Raw genomic sequence first — 24,650 nt, 5'->3', positions numbered from 1 at the left:
CTGAACCACACATGATAGGAGGTCTCACTAGTCTTATAAAGCTTCCCTTCCACTCTTGCTCCTGTCTTCCAGTCACAAATCACCCGGCTCACCTCCACCTGTTCCACCCCTGCCTACACGCTCTTCTTCTCCTGCGCATTGTCCGTTGCTTGGGATGGTTGACCCCAGGAATTTCAGCTCATCCACCTTCACCACACCCATCTCCTTCTTGCCTCTACCTTCAATCCTCTTTTCTCCAGAGCATACCTCCACCTCTGCACCACTTCCCTACTCCCACTACAAATGAAAATGTCGTCAGCAAATGTGCTCATCCACAGAGACTCCTGCCTGACCTCATCTGCCAACCTATCCATCACGAGCGCAAACAAAAGTTCTGCAAACAGAACTGATTCCTGATAATCTCCACCTTGAACCATTCTGTCACTCGTCCTGCACGCCTCACCACTGCCCGGCTGTCCTCATACATGTCCTGCACCACCCTCACATACTGCTATACTACTCCTGACTACTGCTACCATATGAGCTTGTCTATACTTTTCCATCAACACTTTCAACATTTAATCTGAGGTGCTCTTTCTTGGCATTGAGCCATACTGCTGCTCGCTGCATTATGTTCCCAAGCCAACCACAAGTTGAACCCGCAATCTTTCCATTTACAGTCACAGGTATTCACTGCCCATTTGCTATTTTACTGTAAGAGTGCAGAATGTAACAGGGATCATAGGTGGAATGGAGAGAACAGTAGTTTAATACACAGCTGACACTACAGGCAGCAAAATCACTTTTTGCAGTGACTAAGCTGTTTGCACTGTATTACTTCTCTGTAGCATCAAACGCCAGTACATTTGAAGCATAAATTAATGCCCGATCTTAGAATATCCAATTCAGGTGTCACTATTTAATTTTTATTTAGCAAAATCTGTTGAGTTGTTGCCCTGATTCTTTCCTTTGACCCCAAAACCCCCAAAAAGCAAAGGAAAATGAGAGCGGTACACGCAGCACATTACCAGGAATTTCACTAAGACTGGAAAAGTAAATGAGCTCTTCCACATATCCTACAGGTCAACCATAGTACACAGATTTCATACGATGGACTTATTTTTTAATAATGAAGATCTTCTCTGTATAAATCTGCACTTACACTCTTTTGCTTTTGCAAGAAGATTATCAGGTCTTTTTAAAATTAGTTATTTTTAAGATGAAGTGGTGTCCATCCATGTTCATAAATGAGCACACACTAAGTTAATTTGCCCTAATTAGTAATTCTGACCCTAAAATAAAAACAGGCTAACTTTCATTTTTTGTTGAACGAGCTAACAGCGTGTTCTCCAAAGGAGTAAAAAAAGATTTTCAGGAAAAACACAATTTCCAAAATAACATTGTGGGAATTTCAGTAACGGCTTTATTAAATTAGTGCAAAAGACAGACATAACTCATTCAAAATGTCATCTTTTTCTTTACGGTGGTCTTCCAAACGGACCCACACACGCTAAGTTCTTTAGATGAGCGCAAGAGAAAAAAGCAGAACTATCCAGCGAAACCACAGCCTTTGTTTTCGTACACGTCTTCTTGTGTCTTGTAATGAGAGACAGAGGGCGAACAGCAGAGGACAGAACTGACTGGAGACAGAATCGAACCTAAACACAAATGCAGTCATATAAACACGACTCCTGATTCTGCAATTAATCACAGATTTTAAAATAAGGAACAAAAAAAGGAAAGAAATGAAAAAAAGATGTTACAATAAAATAGTCAACACATCCATAGCATTAGAAATAGTGCCTAAAATCACAGAAAATGTTTCCTCTTTTTTTTATTTAACCACCGTGTGGGCGACCGAAGAACTTGCAATCAAAGTACATAAGTTAATCAATAGTATATATTTATACAATGGTAAAAAATAAAATATTTATAATAGTACTTTTTTGTTTTTAAGGTTTACACCGTTACTATAAAGATAGACTGTTTTCCACTCCATGACAACTAATGCAATAAAAACAGAAGCAAATCGAAGAAACGACTCCAGAGAGTTTCTGACTTTGAAGGCTTATGGCTACCACCTCGTCCTAAAAGACAACAACCACTGCAGACAAAGGAAACAGGCTTTGTTCTGTCTGCTTAAAGAGTGAAACAAGATCAAACACAGTCTGTGACCAGAAAAGAAAGAAACACATCAAAAAGTCAATGCTCTTCCCCGACCAGGACAGTAGCTCAGCTTTTGCAATGTCTCCTGGTCCAGTGAGAGACAGAGAGAGGTAAATAGATAGACGAGGAGGCAGGAGAGGAGTCGCTGATAGATGTCGGAGCGATTTTTCTATTCGTGGGTGGGTGAGGAAAAACAAGGGAAAAGAAAACAGAGAGAGCAATGATCGGGAAAGAGGGTGAAAACAAAAGCTTACCAGATTTCAAATGAGCAGAGGTTTAAGGTGTGGTTCAACATGAATTGGATTTGCTTATCTTTTGTTTTTGTTACAATATCAATATACATGTTGTTTCAAGTATCTCCTACGGATGTGGCATGTTGCCACAAATGCTCCCAACACGCAGTGTTTGGCTGCCAGAGCGGGAGAGAGGTGCCAAAATGGAATACAATGGAAACTGTAGAAAGAAATGGAATAATCAATAGTGGATGAAGTACAGGAGGGAGATGATCGAGGAGAAGAGAGAAGACTGATACAAGGAAGGACAGATGCAACGAGAAAAGCACATATGAGGAGAAGGAGAAGGATAAGTGAGTTAAAAAAGCCAGCAAACCAAAAAAACCACAGTGGTGTTGTACAGCGCTGGGCCGATGGGGATTTCCAGTATTTTCTTGTTTGATTTGTCGTGGTTTATAAGACCTCTTCTCGTTCCTTCTTCTTCCTCTTATTTGTCTTCTTTTTCTTCTCTCCTAAGCCCGGGTTGCGTGGGGGAGATAAGTCGTTGCTTTTCGGTGTTGCAAAAAATGACTACAGGAGGTTTCAGCAGGATCTACAGGCCTGGTGGGAGAAGGGATGAACGAGAGGAGGAAATAAGGCAGAGAGAGGGGAGAGAGGAAGGGAAAAAGAGAGGAGACATGGTAAAAGTCAAGGTCATCGCCGAACCAGATCAGCTGCAATCAATTACACAGGACAGATGATGCTATCGCATTATTAAAAATTCAATAAGAAAAGAAGAGAGAAGTTCGAGCTGTTCGCTCTTAGGCGCCTTTAGGCACCATCAACCACGTTATTGTCTTTAATGTGAACGTCCACACTAAAACGGTGTCAGCGTGTAGCTTCTTTAGCATTCTGGACAGGTCGATCAATACAAGCAGCTCTCCCTAACGTAAGAGCACGGACTAGTACACCGAGCTTTTGATTTGCCTTTAAGAGGCAGTTTCTAGAGCGGCTGCTGCTAAGATTAATTGGGCACTGATGTGTATCTGTACAATACTTAAAAGTTTACTTCAGATCGAGTACTGAGGACTGCCCTGAGGCCAAAAATATGATGTCGACCGCGGCCAAGCCCGAACATCATGGTGGGAACCTCAAAGGTCATATATTGGGTTTGGGCAGGGGGGGTGTAGGCGGGTACATTTTCTAGTAATGTGACAGCTTGTCTCATCAGTCTGGCACAACTGCTTTCAGTGAGGTAGTTTCAAATTTGATACAGCAACGCATATAGTCACATAAATACACACAGCTGGCACACGCACGCACACAAACGCACACTGCAGCATGAAATGTGAAAGTTTATTGATTGCCTCTCTGGCAGCCATCTCCGCATAGTCTGCCTTCTATTTCTGATATGTCTGGAGACGGCTGAGGGTTGGACAGAAACCCTTACTCCTGTTTGCCATTTTCATTATCCTGCCGCCTCTTTTTCTTCCATTACCTCCATTTTTATCTCTTCTCTGATATGATGTGATTACATGTTGGATACGGCACGTTTTGGACAGTCTTAGTTACACACCTGTGCTTTTTGAGTCCATTCATCAGCACTTTATTGAATTAAATGGAATTACAAGTTAATAATACTAAACATAACTTTTACTGTTAAGACCTGCTCCACTAATCCACATTATTTTGTGTTAATTCATACGAATCCACGCTAAGAAGGGGGATTCTCAGGTTCTTTATGTGAATGTGCACTGTCGACAGAGATGAGCAGCTAATTGGTCCCCTTACAGTCGAGGAAGTAAAATAGAGCATAATCAGTATCCGGTCGTTAAGTGATGACGTGACGAATCCTACTTCCGGGCCTAAAGTAGTCTGCGTTTAATATGGCTTTTGTGTTGTTAACATGTTTAATGTTTTGTATTTTCTTCTATTTAATCTCAAAAAGCTCCTAAAACAGTCAGTGATCACTGTTGACCTCCCTCGGCTTTTATTACCGCTAATCATTTATTTAAGCTCAGTTTTTAAAACCTTAGGATGTAACTACAGCCCAGCCCATGCAGCAGTATATGAATGACTAACCTCGTATTGTGGATGGATTATCTCAGTTGTTCTCCTGGCTGAAGTTTGGTCCTTTTACAGCATCCTGCCATGCGATTACATTTGTTCCTGACCACCGAGAACACTCACGTTAACTTTTATCGAGTGGAAAAAAAGTTAGCTTGTTTATATTATGCTAACATAGCTGTGTCGCTAGCGGTCACGTAGCACATCATTATATAGCAGCTAGCCCAACTTCAGTAACCCTACAAACGTCACTGCTGTTTAGTTTTCTGTCTTCATTTATGCTGGAAGTGATAGCAGAGCTGTACGTTTGAATTTGTTTCCAAAACCCCGCAGTCAGGACATGCTATATTGTATTTAGATAGAAGCTAGCGAGCTAACTCCCTGCTAACTTCTAACTCCGTTAAATGTCATAAATTCCGTTTTCATGGATGCCTGGATGTTAAACTCAGTTGTTACACCTGGTAGAGCAGAACGCTGATCATTTTATTAAAGATGAAAGACTTTAGACAGTTTTTCAACTCTCAGTAATGCCATAGTGATCGTTTGATATATGGACCTGCAGCGGAGTTTAGGCCCAGACACGGCTAGTGATGTCAGACTTAACGACCGGATACTGTATATTGTATACAAATGAAACAAAAACATCGACAGCGCTCCTGTCTTTCCTAAGCTCCTTCCACCAGAGGAATCTCACATCACTGCACCTTACTGTAGGTCTTCAAAATAGACTTTCTCACTGTTTTTATTACTTAATTGATCGGATCATAAGAAATTGTATCATTTTTTGTCCCATGTTCGGTTAAATCTTCTAAAACCTTAAAATGCAGTCTGCAGAATGAAGGAGAACCTGGTTCCAGCACACACAGCCGTCTGATATTTTCTGTCTGATACTTTGTATTTTAATAGCTTTAACGTAACACGTGTAGTGCTCTTACCTTTTGAAGCTTATGCTATGTTTTTTAATAACAGCTCATTATACAGCACTTTCCTTACTTAACAGGCTTACCTGTAAACCTTGCATTTTACTGCTAATCTAGCAAAATGCATGCAACAAAATGTGTATAAAACAACAAATTTGTAGGTGGCAATTTGTCATAGCTAGTTTTTCTTTCTAAAGCGTTTACTGTTGCATTATTCTTTATGGATTTCCATTGTCAGCACATGAGTGGGTGCATGAGTTACGGTCACAGCTGTTGTGTGCTTTGTATAATAAGTTGGCAGTCAGTATCAGTCAAAAAAAACAATGCATTTGACATGCCAGCATGCCTTTCAGTCATTTCTCTGTGTAAGCACTCCCTTATCTTTACCTCTCTTTCTGTCTCTTTGTGACATTATGAAGCTATCTTGAGGAAAGTGAGCTATAATTGTCCCTAACACTGTAAAATGAAAAAGATGGAGTTCTGAGTTAGCTGAATATAAAAGGCATTTATTTATTTAGTACTTGAAGGTACTCGAAACTCAAATGCTAGGTTTGCAAGCCTAATGAGAGTCTGACAGCGTTGTTCTTTGTCTAACAAAGACAAGTAGATGCAAGCCGTGACATTCAACTAAATTCAGTTTTATTTATACAGCACCAAATCCCAACAACAGTCGCCTCAAGGCGCTTTATATTGTAAGGTAAAGACCAAACAATAATAGAAAGAAAACAGAGAAAGGCCCAACGATCACATGACCCCCTATGAGCAAGTTCTTTATGTTATATGTTATATTTACGTTACATTAAATTTCTTTATTCACATTGTTTACTGTGAAGTGTCAAACAGGGATGTACATATAGATGTGCTGTAAATAGAAGACAGTGTTAAGAGTATAAGTGATATAACAGTACTTTTCACTTCCCCATTTATTTATGTTTACATTCATATTCTTTAGTTTCCCTTTCATTTCTCCAACCGCTGCCATAAAGTGAATCAGGTTTCATCTTACAGTAATAGAAAAAAGAAATACCTTTTACCAAGAATGATCTATTTAAATATCACAGCACATCACAGATGTTCACGTTGCCATTTTCACTTATGGTAAGTCTCTGTGGGTAAAAGCAAGAGCTTAATGTGTAAAGTACAAATTTAACAAGCTGCAGGAGGCGAGGAACAATCAGGACACTGGAGGGAGCAGCAACAGATTCCCAGGCCTGTCTAATTGCTGAAAGGAGACGAAGGTGACACTAAATTAACTCAGGTGTGTCATGGTTACAAGCTGAACACAGAGGCACTGCAGCAGCAAGGAGTAAGAAGCATTATAAAGAAACTGTGTTAATAAGCCTTAGTGCGCTTTTCGTGTGTGTGTGTGGGTGTATCAGTCAGACGTTTGGACACACCTTATCATTAATGGGTTTTCTCTATTTTCATTTAGAAGGAGGTTTAAGGTTTGGCTCAACCACACCTTAAACCTGAAGGTAGCTGTTATCCTTCAGATGCTTGATAGATTCTGACTGAAGGCATCAAAACTATGAATGAACACACTGGAATTATGTAGTAAACAAAAAAAGTTGGAATGACTCAGAACATGTTTTATATTTCAGATCCTTCCTAACAGCCCTTTGCTTTGATTCCTGCTTTGCTCACTCTTGGCCTTCTCTCCGTGAGCTTCATCAGGTCGTCACCTGAAATGGTTTCCAAAAGACTTGAAGGAGTTCACAGAGATGCTGAGCACTTGTTGGCCCTTTGCCTTCACTCTGCGCTCCATCTCATCCCAAACCATCTCCACTGGGTTCAGGTGACTGTGGAGGCCAGGCCATTTGACACATCACTGCATCTCTCTCCTTCTTAGTCAAATAGTGTTTGGAGTCATTGTACTGTTGAAAATAAATGATGGTCCAACTAAACCCAGACCAGACCGGATGGCATGTCGCTGCAGGATGCTGTGGTAGCCGTGCTGGCTCAGTGTGCCTTCGGTTTTGAATAAATCCCCAACAGTGTCACCAGCAAAGCCCCCCCACATCATCACACCTCCTCCACGCTTCAAGGTGGAAACCGTGCATGCAGAGACCAGAGATAGAAAAAGTTGCTGACATCCAGAAATCCTACCAGTGGCTGGACAAAGCTGGACTGAAAGACAGCACAGAGGCACTAATCATGGCAACACAGGAACTAAGTACACGATCAATAGAGGCTGGGGTCTACAAGGCAAGACCCCAGGTGCAGGCTGTGTAAAGATGCCCCTGAGACAATCCAGCACTGAGACAGCAGAGTGCAAGATGCTAGCAGGCAGGCCATACATGGAGCGCCATGACCGAGGCTAACATACAGTGGGGCAAAAAAGTATTTAGTCAGCCACCGATTGTGTAAGTTCCCCCACTTAAAATGATGACAGAGGTCAGTAATTTGCACCAGAGGTACACTTCAACTGTGAGAGACAGAATGTGAAAAAAAAATCCATGAATTCACATGGTAGGATTTGTAAAGAATTTATTGGTAAATCAGGGTGGAAAATAAGTATTTGGTCACCTCAAACAAGGAAAATCTCTGGCTCTCACAGACCTGTAACGTCTTCTGTAAGAAGCTTTTCTGTCCCCCACTCGTTACCTGTATGAATGGCACCTGTTTGAACTCATCATCTGTATAAAAGACACCTGTCCACAGCCTCAAACAGTCAGACTCCAAACTCCGCCATGGCCAAGACCAAAGAGCTTTCGAAGGACACCAGGAAAAGTATTGTAGACCTGCACCAGACTGGGAAGAGTGAATCTACAATAGGCAAGCAGCTTGGTGTGAAAAAATCAACTGTGGGAGCAATCATCAGAAAATGGAAGACATACAAGACCACTGATAATCTCCCTCGATCTGGGGCTCCACGCAAGATCTCATCCCGTGGGGTCAAAATGATCATGAGAACGGTGAGCAAAGATCCCAGAAGCACACGGGGGGACCTGGTGAATGACCTGCAGAGAGCTGGGACCAAAGTAACAAAGGTCACCATCAGTAACACACTACAACGGCAGGGAATCAAATCCCACAGTGCCAGACGTGTTCCGCTGCTGAAGCCAGTGCATGTCCAGGCCCGTCTGAAGTTTGCCAGAGAGCACATGGATGATACAGCAGAGGATTGGGAGAATGTCATGTGGTCAGATGAAACCAAAGTAGAACTTTTTGGTATAAACTCAACTCATCGTGTTTGGAGGAAGAAGAATACTGAGTTGCATCCCAAGAACACCATACCTACTGTGAAGCATGGGGGTGGAAACATCATGCTATGGGGCTGTTTTTCTGCCAAGGGGACAGGACGACTGATCCGTGTTAAGGACAGAATGAATGGGGCCATGTATCGTGAGATTTTGAGCCAAAACCTCCTTCCATCAGTGAGAACTTTGAAGATGAAACGAGGCTGGGTCTTCCAACATGACAATGATCCAAAACACACCGCCCGGGCAACAAAGGAGTGGCTCCGTAAGAAGCATTTGAAAGTCCTGGAGTGGCCTAGCCAGTCTCCAGACCTCAACCCCATAGAAAATCTGTGGCGGGAGTTGAAAGTCCGTGTTGCTCGGCGACAGCCCCAAAACATCACTGCTCTCGAGAAGATCTGCATGGAGGAATGGGCCAAAATACCAGCTACTGTGTGTGCAAACCTGGTAAAGACCTATAGTAAACGTTTGACCTCTGTTATTGCCAACAAAGGTTATGTTACAAAGTATTGAGTTGTATTTTTGTTATTGACCAAATACTTATTTTCCACCCTGATTTACGAATAAATTCTTTACAAATCCTACCATGTGAATTCATGGATTTTTTCTTCACATTCTGTCTCTCACAGTTGAAGTGTACCTCTGGTGCAAATTACTGACCTCTGTCATCATTTTAGGTGGGGGAACTTGCACAATCGGTGGCTGACTAAATACTTTTTTGCCCCACTGTACTATGCAGATACATCGGAAGTCTCGAGGTCAAAATGTGATGCCCCCCCGAGGGTGGTCAAGAGTGACTGAGCTAAGATCCTTTCGGAGTTCCAGATACAGACAGACAAACTGGTGATGCCAAACTAACCAGACATAGCAGTGGTGGACAAGCAGAGGGAGGTGGTCATAATGACAGATGTTATACAGAGTGACAGCAACATCAGGGAGGAGGAACATGAGAATCTTGAGAAATACCAAAGACTCAGAGAAGAACTCGAGAAGAAGTGGAGGGTGAAGGTAACAGTGGTAATCGGAGCATTCGATCCAGTGACACCCAAGCTCCAGCAAATCCCGGGAACAACATCCGAGATCTCTGTCCAGAAGAGCGCAGTCCTGGGAACAGCAAAGATACTGCTCAGGACCCTCACCCTCCCAGGCCTCTGGTAGAGGACCCGAGCTTGAAGGATTAAAAACCACTCCCAGTGCGAGGGGGGAATATTTATAAACCATGGATAAGCTGGAAACCTGGTCACTCTATGACTATGAAGTACTCGCCTGAAAGACTACTAGAAGATGTGAGGGCAGCATTATGGACAATGCCTACTGCAACCATCATTAAAACTAACCAGACGATCTACACAATGGTAGCAGTGATCCTTCAGATGCTTGGCTATAAGATGAACAGCCAAAAGGAGCAGAACCCTCCATGGAGAAGAAGACTAGAGGTCAAGATCAAGGCAGTACAGAGGGAGGTTTGCCAAATATCAAAACTGTGGAAAGAAGTGATAAAGAAAGGAATGCCAAAAAGTACAACAAGCTGCCGAAACCTGAGGTCTTAGGAACTGCAAAACAAAGACTGGTAGCCTTGTATAGCTGCTTGAAGAGCCAGGAGTATAAAAAAGATGTTCTCCACTCAACCATCAAGGTTTACTTGGGTGGAGTGGGAGGAAAACATTATTAGAACTACCCCACCAAGGCTGAAGACACATCAATAGTGGAAAAGCATATGAGAGAATAATGCTCACATAACAACAATGCTTGGTGTCCTGATTCCCGAGGATCCAACAACCTGCCTCAATACAACATGGAAGCTCCTGTCAGGCATCATAGTGGCTAAGACGAACAATACACGAGCAAACAAGACAAACACCATCTCCTGGTAGAGCAATAACTAAAGACTGGAAGACCAGACTGAGCAACCAAAAAATATAAAAGATTAACAGAACCATAAAAGTCTTCGTCAGGATGTGGCTGGAAAAGCCCGATTCAAGCTGATTGCACAAGTCAAGTTACTACATAGGCCTGATCCCCCTCAGCCAGCTCATTAACAAGGCTGGCTACACACACCCACTATGGAACGGAGCAACCATTAGGCATCTCCTCTAAGATATCAAGCTGTATGCCAGGAGTGAATGACACAGTGATTGACTGATCCATACCACACGGATCTACAAATGCAACATCGGAATATCGTAGTGGGAACTGAGGAGAGTGTACTACCAGAAGGCAACCCAGCACACATCAAAGATAAGCAATAGAGCTGTTTCTGAGTTTTATTTACCAAGATGGACATGTGCCTCGAGTACGAGAATTTTGTGAAATTGGTTCCCAAGAAAAACGCTCATCACCTGCTCCATGTCAGCTCCCCTGATGCAAACAGGGAGCTGTCTCTTTGCCTCCTTATTGCTAAAATTAATAACAGTCAGCTGGGTCGTGTTGTTGAAAAAGATTAAGCAGATTAAAAGTTCTGTTTTAAGCGTTTGCACCGATTTATCCAAATGTTAAAGCCTGTAGGCAAGACTCGGTAGTTCAACAGTATCTGCTTGCAATAATAGTTTGATTCTATGTAAAGTGTGAATTAAACTGTGCACAGTACTAAAGTCCTGGAATCTAAATGTGACACTACCGTAATTATTATTAACCTGTAATGAAAGTAAGCTGTAAGAACTCTTTTCAGGGGCTGGTATTAATACAGAACTTTGCCCGGCTGTGGAAATCAAGCAGCTGGTGTTAAAATCTGCATTACCTTGTCTGTGTTATACATTTTTCTTGACTTTTGCTTCCAGTTTGGGGACTGAGAAGCTCCTACGTGTCCCTGCCGTTTAGCAGATGTACAAATGTAGCAATAAATCATTCATAATACATGAGGGCTGCCTGATGCAACAAATTCATAATCATTAACTATTAATGAAGCCTTTAAGCATGACTTGCTAATGATCAAGAAATTATTCAAACATCTTTAAAGCAAATACAGCAACGTTTTTGGTGTCCCAAAAATGTCAACATGTACAGTTTCCATGTTACTCTGTGTTTTCTAGTAGTATAAGTTACTTGTCATTATATATGAATACACTCTGATGGTATCAGAGCACTCATTACAGTACAGTCAGAGCTCAAGTGGTTCAAGCCTGTTGTCTTAAGAAGCAGGGCACTAATGCATCGTTTCATGTTCAAAGATCTTCACAGCCTGATTCAGTGAAGGAAGAGACGACCCTTCAGCCATATGCATCTTTCTGGTGTGCGGCCTCTTTAAGGAAAGCTATGAAAAAGTCATATTTATACAAGAGTAAATAAGCCCCTAAACATCCTGTCTCAGTAGCTGGGAGGGGATTAGTGCAGAGCTAGAGAAGGAAGACGAAAAGTGGCTGTCAGAGCAAAGCGAGGGATCAGAAAGGAGGAATAGTGTGGTCTAAAACCCCAGAAGGATGGAGGTAAATTAGTGGCATCTGGGCTGGGAGTTGTTTGTTGTGTTTAATGATAAATGCCTTGTTTTTACTCCACCCTCTCACTGTCTCTCTCTCTCGCCTATACCCTTGGAATTACATCATTACACTTGCTGAAAACACAGAGAAACACAGAGAATATCTGCAGTTCTCTGCAGTGCATTAATGCAGCTGAAGCTTGTAATCCTGGGAGGAAAAGAGTTTAGCATGCAGTTTGAGCTGGAAGACCTTCCTAGGTTGACTCAGAGCAGGTACGATGAAATGCGGGATTGAGAAAGCAAAAAAAGAACTTTGGCGCTCCTTCCACTAGTTTTCATTTTATCAAATCATTTCACATAAGCCAAATAAGCAAAGTAAGTCACTCTGGGCCACAACATATCAATCTTCAAAATCCAGCAAAGTCCACACTACCACCACTAAAATACACTTGATTTATACACTGTCCATATTGGCCAACTTACTGCTTCCAGCCTCACATCATCAACTTTGAACTTTTTTTTGCAACAGTGAGGTTGCTGCAGGGAGATACTGCATGTTCTGTGCAGGGCACGCACGTTCACATATAGACTGATAGGGGGCAGTGTGGTCATCTATAACAGTATTCCACCTGTGAGTTGTATTAAGCAAAGAAATACTCCTTGTAATTCTAAAATTAGGACTCGTGCTTATGAGTCACTTTAGTTTTTGAGTGCATCTGTAGCCTGTGGGGAAAAAACCTGACTGACATCACTTCGTGTGCCCGTTTAGGAAATTCTCTGTCTTTTGAAGAATAGAGATTTAGCACCCTCCATCTAAACGTGCATTTGTACGTGCGTTTGCCATAATGTATTCTCTCCTACAGGACTATAGAATAATACTGTAATTGTGTCCTACTTTCATGGTAATCTTTGTGAATTTGTGTATACGAAGTGATTTTTGTGCGAGTCTGTGGCACAGGGAACTACAAAGAAAGCTTTACAGTGGGAGGGAGTGGAAGTAGGCCCCCGCAAAGCCCTGGGATTTATCTACCAATCCTGCAAGTGCAAACAAAGGGTTGTTGAGCATTAGAAGACACAGTATATGTTGGCACACTGCAAATACAGACACACACTTGTACTCTGTATTCGTCCAGCGGGGTTACATATATTATGTATTGGTGTGAAAACCAAGCCCAGTGATGCATTATTTGGCTGAGAGCTGATGCAGAAAGCAAGCTAGGACATGGTGGAGGGGATGGATGGATGCAGATGGGATAAGGTGAGACTGGAGTCCAGTTCTGTGCTATATTAAGTACATGCTTCACAACTCTTTTGGTCCAGTTAATGTAAAGCACAAAGGGAAATCTGCCATAGAGGCGGTCAGATGATGCAGTTTTCTTTTCTCCGTCTTCTCCATTGATACTGTTTCTACCTACTGAATGCTTTACAGAGAAAACTGAACTGAAGCACTGGTGAAGATCACAGTCATTTTCTCTTTTTTCTCCTTGAGCTCCACTCAAACACCAGATTGATAAATTACCCTCAGTCCAAACACAACTTCTTGCTTCTCTCTTTTTCTCCTTCTGCTGCTTCTTCTGACACATTTATTAGTATATGTCTTATACATTTATTTTTTATTTTCATAATTTCACTTATATTTGAGCTTCACTGTGCAGAATGACATCTGCGCATATTTTTGCAATAGCCTGATTAGTGTGACATGGAAAGTTGACTCCTCATCACAGGAATAAAACAAGTTTTCTGCTGCCTGCTAGTTATTTGCATTGCATTTCTTTAGGGAAACTGTCCAGTAGTGTTTCCATTGGATGCAGTAAAGATAGCACACAGGTACACTGCTCTTAACCATAGTTTACATAGTTAAACATTTGTTAGGAAGCTGCATTTCCTAGAAGCTTCCTAACAAATTTAATGAGTTCCATCTAAAGGTGGAGACACCAATGTTCATTTTCTGTGTTGGCATGGCTGTTAGAGGTTACTCAGCCTTAAAACACGACTATAAGCCTTTAATAAAAGTCTAATAATAGTCTCCTCTACACATGCTGAGGAGATGGTCTCACATATTTATTATTTTGACAAATATAGAGTCTTAAAAAATTAAATAGATGATGAGCACAAGGTGTCCTTTAGCAGTCCTGCTTTATGCCTCGGAAACAGGAAGACAAAAATCTTGTTTTATAGAGACATTAGGAGGCTGGAAAGGTAGAAGATGGTGTATCGTAGCGCTGAAGGACAACTTGTGTGTGTGCAAGAGGCTTTGACATAATGGCGACATCTGATTGGGCCGCTCTACAGAAAACACTAGCTTGAAAATCAAGAATGCCCAGTTAAGGGAAGCATTTTAATTATTCTGTGTCTCCTGCCTCGGCTTGCCTTTTCAATGTTTAACGAAGACTTCCGTCTTTCTAAACATAGCCATAAATAAAGTCCGCAAATGAAGATAATGGAGTAAAAAAAAAGAAACATGTCTGCCAATTCCCCCAGCATAAACATTTTCCAGGCAGTAAACAGATAGCAGACATATTTAATATAGACACTTCCCTGTTATGTTCACTGACATAACCGCACGTGCTTTACCTGAAGAAATGATTTGTGGATGCCAATTATTTTAAAGATTAAATATTTAGTAGACATGGTTGGGGATTAAGAGAGAAGGAGGATGAGTGAGGAGAGCTACAGATACAAGGAAAGAAGAATTAAGATAGCTGTTGTGCTGGCCATGCATTCTGCATGCCTGTAGCCCAGCGAGCAAAAAACAAAGAGTTTAATCTGCACACTGCTTTCTTCTCCTTTCCCCATCCTTCCCCCTCTGGCTCTTTTCATTTTTCTTCCCCTCATCTCTCTCTTTCGGGGTCAGAGTTCAGTTTGGAGATAAGGGAATTGGAACAGGATACTCTCTGCCTCTCTGTCAGACTATCTGACTACACACTGCAGCGATCAGCCCCCTCTATCTGTCCCCCAGCACAGGTCTGTGTGATGAGCTTGAGCAGAAGTCATCTCTCTGAGCTCCCGCAGTGTGTGTGTGTCTGTGGAGATGTTCTGTGTCTGAATTGGTGAACCTCTGCTGCTGAGCTGTAATACTGTCTCAGATTCCCAGTAGAGATACAGACACACACACACACTTTTCTTGTTTCCTCTCTGTCTGTAATCTTCAACCTTCAGCTTCGGGGTAACTCCACCGTCTGCAACGTGCGTTCTGACTACACAAACGTACTCCGGGCCAAACGAACGGATGTGCACAGCCTCCGGAACAAGCATCCAAGAATCCGTGTTCTGGAGAAGCTATGAATGCCACTGTCTATCACTGCACTAGTTACAGTAGAGTAATGAAGGCTACTGTCGTTCAGTGCAAAAAGGACATCTGTGGCAAAGACTCTCTTAACATCATCTTTGGCATGTCAACCAATTAGAAGGCTTTCGAGTTCAGACACATGTTTGCGCTACCATGGAAACCCCGTATAGGAAGCTGCGTCTGAAAAGGAGTCTGTGAAAAGCTACCTGACTGCTCCAGCTGGGATAGTCTCAGGATCACTGCCATAAAACTTTCCAAGAGGTGGCTGTTTGTCCTTGAACGCTGATGCAGCATCAGCTTGTGATTAGTGTGTCGCAGCGAAACCGCGACTAATGGCCTATCAACGCTGTCGTGCGGTGTGCTTATGCCGCTGCTTGCTACACGCCGTCATTTTAATTTAATACTTTGTGTCCTGTGAATCACGAGCTGAAGAAGTTGCAGGTAACTGAGTGCACGTAGCTGAATCAGAAGAAGATGAAGAGTGGGCGCAGGCGCCACTTCAAACAATGCTTTCTGTAACACGTAACAGTTATCTGTTAGGAGTGAGCATTCAGAGAAAAGACATGCATCCATAGACAGATTGATCTATAGCCATAGGAAGATCGCTGAGTCATACTAGAAGCTAGAAAAAGAACAGCAGAGATGTTGCCCACAAGCAAAGGATTATGGGGGAAATGCGGCTAAACAGAGAAGCACAAGACAAGTGGTACAAAAAAACTGTGGCAGAGGAGGCTGAAGGAAGAGAGTTTGACAGGACTGACAGGAGATGAGAAAAAGGGAGGAAAGATGTTAAGATCAGTAGAAGAAGACAGGGAAGAGAGCTGGGAGGACAAAGGGAAGGATGGCTGTGATTTGTCGCACGATCAGAAGTAAAACATTTTACAGTCAAACACAAATTAGCAGAACAAAGATGGAATAATTACAGCTACCCATCTTTCAGCGCTGAAATGAAATTCCTTCTCTGTTCCTCCCATCCATCACATTATTTTTTTTTACCCTCTCATTCCTCATCATCTCCTTCTCTCGCTTTACTCCGTCACCATCCCTCCTGCTGTAGACAGCCGCCGGCATACAGCGAGCTCGCCTATAAACTACAGAGAACAAGCCCAGACAGAGCGAGAACGGGATCTGGGGCCTTAAAGATGCAAATGAGTTTTCTTCTCACCAAACTAGCTGTTGGATGTCCTCCATTACAAACGTGCTGTAAATGGAGAAGGCTGAATTATTCATACCATCACTTGGCTTAAATGAGATATTTAGAGTAAATTCAAGTTTGACTTCCTTGGGAGCGCCTTAGGCTTGTAGGCAGGAAATATAGAAACATAAAATGTACAAGACACACTTGTGCATCTTGAATTAAATGATGTATTCTTCCCAGGCAAAGAATTCAAATCCTTTTTCTTTACACGTGAACATAAGTGCAAAAACTGCTTTGATCCTAAATAAAATGATGCTCCATGTTTGTCTGCATTGATTTTGTACCCGAGTCTGTACTGGAATCGGCAGGAATTCACTTTTGAACTGAGGAGAAAATAAAAAACACACAAAAAACCAGAGTTTTCTGTTGTTGTGGGAGTTGGTTGCGATGTACTTACAGAGTAAGGTGAGCAGGAGTGTTGCGAGCGGCACAAGAAACCTGGCACGATGGGAGTGGGCCGAGCTGCAGTGCATCCGGTTCTTATTACAGATGCAAACCTGAACCTTGACCTCTGTATTATTGGACAAAGGGGGTACCCCTGAGTCCGTGATGAGCAGCGGGAGTTGGTAGTTGTCTTTCTTCAGACTGCGCAGAAGCCTGATTTGTGAGTGCGTCGCTGCGGAAGACAAAGAAAACATTGGACGGGGTTCAAAGTTACGTCCATCTTCTCTACATAAACAGTGAGCTCCTTTGCAAAGCACAACTAAACATGTGTGTGTGCAACAAACACAAAGTAAGCAGGTGCAAAGGCATTCCTGACAACTGAAGCAATGGAAATTGCCACCATTTAAGTTGCATCAGATTCATTACATTTTGTTGCATCATACTTTAAAATTTCTCCAGAGACACGACAGAACATACTGAAACTGGTGCACTTCATGCTGAAATGTGTCACAATATGCATGCCACCTGTCTGCCAGAGCTGAGAGCTCTAAAACAGGCAAATTGTGTTTACTTAGAAAATCTGTCATTTAACTCAGTGCTCAAAATAACGTTATAAGGCAATAAACGTCAGAAATACTGAGGTCATTCTTCACACAAACCCCCCGCAGATCGATATGTTTCGTCACACTCTGATTTGTACATGAATGACTATGTGAACATTCGGGTGGCTGTAAACACCTCGAGGTCTTCCTCTGTACAGACACAGCAGGACTTGTTGCTCCCTCTACTCAGATTGGTGAAAAATTACAGGAAACCTTCCTGGTAATAAATGACCTGTCACGAGTCCTGTGACTCAGTGTTTGGTTTTTGCTTATTAATATTGTTTGTTTCTGTTAGTGTCTGGTTGTGTTTGAGTTTCTTTGCCTCTCCTGTGCTACACCTTTCCTGTCTCAAACTCTCTGGCTGTGTCCCAACTCAGGGTCTGCAGCCTTAAAGGCCGCATTTTAAGGCCGATTACGTCACAGCGACGCGACGAAGGCTGTCCCAATTCGAAGGCTGCTCGAAATGCGGCCCTCAGATGCGTCCTTCATTTCCCTGAATTTTAAGGACGTGGCGGTGTAGACTTCGTGGCCCAACATATCCCAGAATGCATAGCGCGGCGGTGGGTGTGGATAATTTTGCAGAAAAAAAACGGCGGATGAGGGGCGCCCGAAGAGTGAACTTTAAGTACTGAATATTATGTCACTTATTTATGTGCAAATGTTTAATAACGAAGAACATTAAACATTCCTGTTGGTCACATGTCGACAAAGTCATGTGACGTTAGTGACGTTTGTACTAACTTGGTTTTAAAGCCTTTACTTTAAAATATACGCCGTCCAATAGCTGAGCTTAATCTTACAGAGAATAATCAAAGCTCATGTAGAAAGAAACAAATGAACAAAAGATTGTCTCCTTCATTTCTGTCAAACAAAGCTGTATGACAGGTTTCCAGCTGTTAGTATCATGGTTGCTAGGCAACCTGGGCAGCGCGACGGAGGCTAGACCGTCCCATTTCACAAGCCTCGCACTTCCGGCCTTAGCGGTCTTTGAGTACGCGGCCCTTGAGGACCGTTGAGGCTGCAGACCCTGAATTGGGATACAGCCTTTGTGCTCGTGCTTCTCCTGTGGGTTCCCTGTCAGCTGTGCCTCCTGGTCAAGTCTGCATCTCCGTGCTTGTCTTGTGTTTCCTGTTTTACTTTGGTAGTCTCACGTCCTGTGATCAGTGTTTTGCTTTCCTCTCATCTCATTATGTTAGATTAGTCCCAGCTGTGTTTCCCATTCTTGTGTATTTAAGCGCTGTGTTCTCCGCTGCCCTTTGTCGCGTCGCACCCTCACTATGCTGTTTTCCCTCCGTGTTCCAACTTCTAGTTCTCAGTTCCTGGTTTGTTTTCTAGAGTTTCTTGTTCCCAGTTTAGTTTTGTATTTGATGTTAGTTTTCCAGCCAATAAAGCGGCCGCTTTGACTTTACCTTTTCGTGTTCGAGTCCTGACATTATGTAAAACTGAACACAGTTTTATGAACTAAGCCAGAAGATGTTTATTTCCTTGACTGAACAATGGTAGTTATAGTGGTGCAACATTCAAATCTCTCACACGTACTCATTTGGGTTGTGGTTTGGTGACTGTGAGTGCCACAGCAGTGTGAGGAGGAAGAATTATTATTATTATGTTGCTTTTCTTTAGAGCTCTGAAGTCTCGTTCATCTTTTATCTAGTTTTTAGGGCATTGAAGGTTCGAATGCTTCCAATTAGGGCAGTAGTGAAGTTGTTGTTGTGGACTATGGAGCCCAAAAAACCCCGAGTCTAACAGTCATCTTAAAGTGTCTCTTGGGACAGCAGTGTTTGGGGATTCACTTTGAGATTCTGGGTTGGTTTTGTATGAATTTGATCAATTGCATTTGTTCATGTGCATGACTGCAGCTCTTGTCCATGCTTTAGGTTATCCTCTTCAAAATAATAATGCTGTAAGCCCACATCATAGATCCTGGAGGTAGGTGAGCATGTGCCCTTGTCCTACATTCTTATGAGTCATTTCCATCAACTCTGAGAAAAAGCAGGTAAATATAAAACAGAGGACTGAAATGTTCTAATGCTGAGCTCTCTGTCTTTATCACCACAGCTGACACGCCGCTGCAGTTCCCAATGGAAACTTTATTAACTCGTATCTCTTAGAGATTATTTTGTGTCTAGTGTGGACATCACTTCTAGGTCTGAAAAGCAAAGCCGGCATCCAGGTGCCATAAATCTACATTCTGTTTCTTCTCTTGTGGTTGGAAAAAGAAATCAAGTCAAATTAAATTCTATAAGAAAACTTTGGCTGACCTCAGCAGCACTTTCTTGATGAGTTTATTCGTTCAGGTGATAGTTTTAAATCTCTCTGGATACAATGTGACGTTCATCTTGTCAGTTATATTTCTCATTAGAGAAAAAAGAATCTGAATTTATTTTTTGACAAATCACTGACAAAAACAAAAAACAAGACATCCGGAAGGTTGCCGGTTCGAGCCCCGGCTTGAACAGTCTCGGTCGTTGTGTCCATGGGCAAGACACTTTACCCCTTGCCTACTGGTGGTGGTCAGAGGGCCCGGTGGCGCCAGTGTCCGGCAGCCTCGCCTCTGTCAGTGCGCCCCAGGGTGGCTGTGGCTACAATGTAGCTGCCATCACCAGTGTGTGAATGGGTGGATGACTGGATGTGTAAAGTGCTTTGGGGTTCTAAGGGACTAGTAAAGCGCTGTATAAATACAGGCCATTTACCATTTACCATTTTTTTGGTCTACGTCTGTTGACTCATCACATCGTAGCTTTGTCCATCTTTTACACTTTACAATTAATTATTGTTCAATCATAAGATCAGCAGCCTGCCTTCTTTTTTTGCCCCCCACCCACGTCCTAAATGAATCCAGGACCTTCCAGCCTTTATTTCTGAGAGTATTTTTAAAAGTACAAAGAAGGAAGTTCGTGTTTTAACACACGATGCTACGCCGCAGAATGAAGAAAGGACGGGAAAGGGAGGGATCGGGCCAAAGTGTGGCTCTAAGCAGCACAGGTGGTGGCTGACTGATATGTGTTCCCCCCCCCCCTGGGATAACAGCAGCTGTGCACTTGCTGCAGCGACTGTTCATAATTTCAGACATACAAATCCATACTGACATCAGCCCTCAACACTTTCCACACGCGCTGAACTTGCCGAAGAATATCGAAAAGACCATTAAAGAACTTCAAGGTTTGCAGATTGTCCGTGTGCTGGATTCAAGCAGAAAACTTATTTTAGTCTGTTAGCGTTTTGATCCTTGCTGACTGTAGACAGCCTTGATGATGAAGTTAAGTTGCACAACTTTTACTGACTTCCATCAGAACACTTTAAAAGAGAAATTTAAAGTGAGGAATACAGAAAGATGTTCCATAATATCTCTGCGAGCTTTTAATTGTAATTGCATTTGTCTGCGTGTATTGTCACGACCCCTCCACATAAAAACTTCCAGCTGTTCTTACACTGAGATGTACTGTTGGGGCAGAGCCACGAGCTCTCCTGGTGCTGCGTGCACACAAACAGAAGCACACAGAGGGACGCAGCTGAGATGAGCACAGCGCCAGTCTCTTTCACTGGGAATGGGTTCTTTCTCTGCTGGCCCTATCTGTCTCTTCCAGCGGTGCTGATTGAGGAGTGTCTGTACCCCCCTCTTCCGCTGTCAGTCACAGCTAATACCTCTGGGCAGGTTTTAGCTCTGGTCTGTCACTCAAACAAACACAGACAGCACTGTCGGTCATGCAACCCCGATTCAATGTCTAGCCTCCTCTCCGCTTTCCTCGGCGCATCGTTTTTCTCCTCATCCTTATCATGTGATCTGTAGGAATCTCTCCAGTTATGACTGCTCCACTATTCTGGACAGTCCATCAAATTGTACTTGGATGAATTGACCCTTAAACATTTTCGACATGAAGCTGATTCCAGAGTACCAGTTTTCTGTAACACTTCTCTCAGATTTTCCTTTAAACTTCTAGATTCCCCGGGCTCAGTGGAAAGTGCTTTAAACCTCCTGAGAAAGAGAAACCAGCATGCAAAAAAAGAGAAAAGTGACTGTCAGTCTGTTAAGGTCATGAGGTGGCTATGGGCTTGCTGTGTGGAGTATGTTGACTCTCCCACTGTGTGAGTGGGGTTTCCTACAGTGCTCTGTCCGCCCACAGTCCAAAGACATGCATATTAGAATAATAATGACTCTTGATTGGTAATAATTGTAGATGTAGGGCTACATAAAGAGGTGAGTATAGTTTCAAGTCAAAGGACTTTGCATCGTAAGACCAGGAAAGAGGTATACAAATACTAATCCATATCGTCATATTTTACTCTTAATATTTCATTAGGAGAACCAGTTTTTTGTTATGTAAACTCAATTATGGTATCTGAGTTGTGCGCTCTCTTTCAAACACTGCACTTCTATTAGATACTGCAGACTCGGCATATATGAACACAAAGTGTCATTTAGCATTGCTCCTTTGACACTGGTAGACGTAACTGCAGATGAGGATGCACAACGGTCCTATTTGAAAGAATCAAAGTCTGAATGAAGAGAAAGGAGATGTTTCGTCAGGAGTGTGCTTCACTTCTTATTGTAAGTGTGTTGCATGTTTTGGGGGTTTTTTTACACTCACAAAATCACTTGGTAGATTTAGGAAAAGACTCTAACTGAGCACAATTAGATAACTTCATAACATCAACCCCAGACATTGAAAATGTATATTTACAGCCACCTTTTGAATGCTGTAGCTCAGGAGGCAGAGCAGGTTGGTGGTTCTCCTCCTAGTCTGCATGCAACTATGCTTGGGTAATATATTAACTCTACGTTGCTCTCTGATCCATCGCAGTGTGAATGCTAGTTAGTAAGCACCTAAAAGTCCGTTTACTGTCTACATCTATAAGTCCTGCATTTAAACATCTGATCAACAATCAAATACCATCTGAAAGGTTTCTGGTTTATTTCAGCATGAAATCCAAACATACTGCCACAGCAGCAAAAGCATACGTGGATACTACTCCACTTTGTGCTTTTCTATCAGTTATGGTTTGGCCTCCACAGATCCCGACAGAGAACAAAAGGCATCCAACATCCAGAGCTCTGGATTCTTGTTCTTTTAGAAGCACAGAGAACTGTTCCCAAAGACTGCTTCGATAAATTACAACAGTTTGTTATACTGAAGAATAACGGCGGACACACCAAGCATTGACCATCAAGCTTGGTAGAATTGTACAAACTTGGTTTTTGCCTCATATTTCCATGTAAATAGTTAAACCTAATCCAATTTTGCTCACTTTTGCTAAATACTGTATAAATCCCAACTGAAACACAAAGATAATTAGCATCATTGTCATTTTAAACACTGTGAATGAAGGCTAACAAGCCATCATTTTAATTTAAATCAAGGTAAATTCAATTAAACTGCAGTTTTAATGTTATTTCAATAGGAAAACTGAATTTAGCTTCAATGACTTCTTATTGTATTTGCGCTTTGTGGATGGCGGGAAATTGCATTCATGATCTGTGTGACACCTTTAACCTGAAGTAGAGCGACGGTTTGCACATATAATAGTTTGTAGTCAGTATCTCTCAGTGCAGGTTTTCTGCATAGCCTGTCCCACACTGCAAATTCCCACTAAATCCTAACTTTACCTGTTTGGTGACACTCTGCGTGTAGTTCTGAGAGACTGGTGGCTTTGATAGAACAGCACTACTCGATGCTCTGGGCATGAGAAGAGGCTAGCCTGACACAGTTCAGGTTAGTCCTGCATACAGGCGGACGAATCTCATCTTAAAATGAAATACTTACAGTTAACCCGGGTAACATTCCATGTTTTGTCCAGGTCAGGCTGTGTTCCCAGTTCTATTTTAAAGGGTGCAGCATTGGGTGGGAGGTCCTTGTCCCAGCCCCCAACTACAGCAACAGTCACATCGTAGGTGTCCTCGCACACTCGCGCTACCGATGGTAAGACGTACGGCGCGTTATCATTGTAGTCTTCCAGGTGAATGATCAAAGTGCCGGTACCTGTGGCTGGAGGAGTGCCTGGAAACAGATGAAAACATACACGTATGAGAAAAGGAAAGACATGGGAGCTAATTCCCTTTGCAAGATTTAGTGCACTTCTGTAGGCCTGGATGCTCCTGAGCATGTGGACAATGTGAAATGCAATGATCTGGACAGATGTGAAAGGAGCAATAATACAGTGTGGCTGCAGTAAAACACGGGCTAGTCATTATTTACTCTGGAGTAAATTCTGCTTTTAGTGTTTTTTTCATTCTGCCAAGTTAAAACATGTTCACTGGGAATGTAAAAATATCAAAAGAAACCCCCCCGACAAACGCCCCGAACCAAAACAGCACCATTCTTAATAAGATCCACGCTGCTTAGCTGACCTAATTTAACCCAAACAACAGAAAACGGAGTGTCGATTGGGTACCGGAAGAGCATGAATCACAGCGGCTCGTGTTTTGCAAAAGAGCATTCTGACTTGGCATTCAGCTGGCTTCTGTGTTTGGATGAGATTACACCTTATTGAAGGATGCTGTGTTAAAAAGCACCTTGGCACTTCTCTATTATGGCTCTCTGTTTCACTGCGATTAGAGGTTATTAAAAAACCTGCATGGCATCCAATAACAGCTCCAGAGGTCAGTCAGCAATTAACACCTAAAGACAAGATCTGTAATTGGAAAATGGGTCCCTTCCACCTTTTCCAGCTAAAAAAAATATATTTGCAGACAATTTAGGGCAGAGAGGGGATAAAAACAAGTCGAGATATATGCACAATAAATGTCAAGTGATGCTGGAATGAAACCCAGTCTGGGTTTTTACAGTGGCTTTGCAAAAAAGCTGCACACACCGAGCAGGAAATGTTACAGCTGCGAAATGCTGATTAGGTGAAAGTTCATTTTTTAATACGCTGCTCGTATTAATATGAAAAACAACTGGATTCTTGAAAGAGAAACACAAACGATGGAGTCTTATTCCACCGGTGTACATTTTCAGTTGTCACAGCGTGGGACGAACAGGTGTATTAATGACGGCCACATTTCATTAGGAAGGTACATGCTGGTTCACTGTCATAGCTTACTGGGACACCTAATGAAACTGGGACATCATTAATTCAGCCTGTGCTTTTCCTACTGTGGCAAGTCAATGAGAAAAGGGCTACTAGTTGGAACAATGTTGCTAGAATCATGTTGGCTACTGTAATTTCATTAAAAAGCATCGTTTCTGGCTGATGCTTTCATCTTGTAGCTGACTCGCTTTA

General features: G+C 42.4%; 1 protein-coding gene across 1 annotated transcript in view; it reads right to left on the bottom strand.

Moving 5' to 3' along the window:
• Window positions 1-1,362: 1,362 nt before the first annotated feature.
• cdh13 (cadherin 13, H-cadherin (heart)) overlaps window positions 1,363-24,650 on the bottom strand; it is a 423,814-nt gene continuing 400,526 nt past the window's right edge. Inside the window, exons 13-16 of the mRNA XM_086297939.1 lie at window positions 23,192-23,425; window positions 16,841-17,059; window positions 16,411-16,446; window positions 1,363-2,978 (exon numbers count right to left, since the gene is read on the bottom strand). Of these exons, the coding sequence (XP_086154065.1) occupies window positions 16,436-16,446; window positions 16,841-17,059; window positions 23,192-23,425 (464 nt within the window). The 3' untranslated portion in view covers window positions 1,363-2,978; window positions 16,411-16,435. The remainder of the gene's footprint in view (window positions 2,979-16,410; window positions 16,447-16,840; window positions 17,060-23,191; window positions 23,426-24,650) is intronic.

The sequence above is a fragment of the Aulonocara sp. 'chitande type north' Nkhata Bay genome, linkage group LG7 (genome assembly GCF_057382095.1).
Source record: "Aulonocara sp. 'chitande type north' Nkhata Bay isolate Kocher_YH1m ecotype deep benthic linkage group LG7, A_spYH_male_GT1.1, whole genome shotgun sequence".
Lineage (NCBI taxonomy): Eukaryota > Metazoa > Chordata > Actinopteri > Cichliformes > Cichlidae > Aulonocara > Aulonocara sp. 'chitande type north' Nkhata Bay.
The sequence above is the reverse complement of the archived record's forward strand: the minus strand, read 5'-3'. Positions and strand labels throughout refer to the sequence as shown.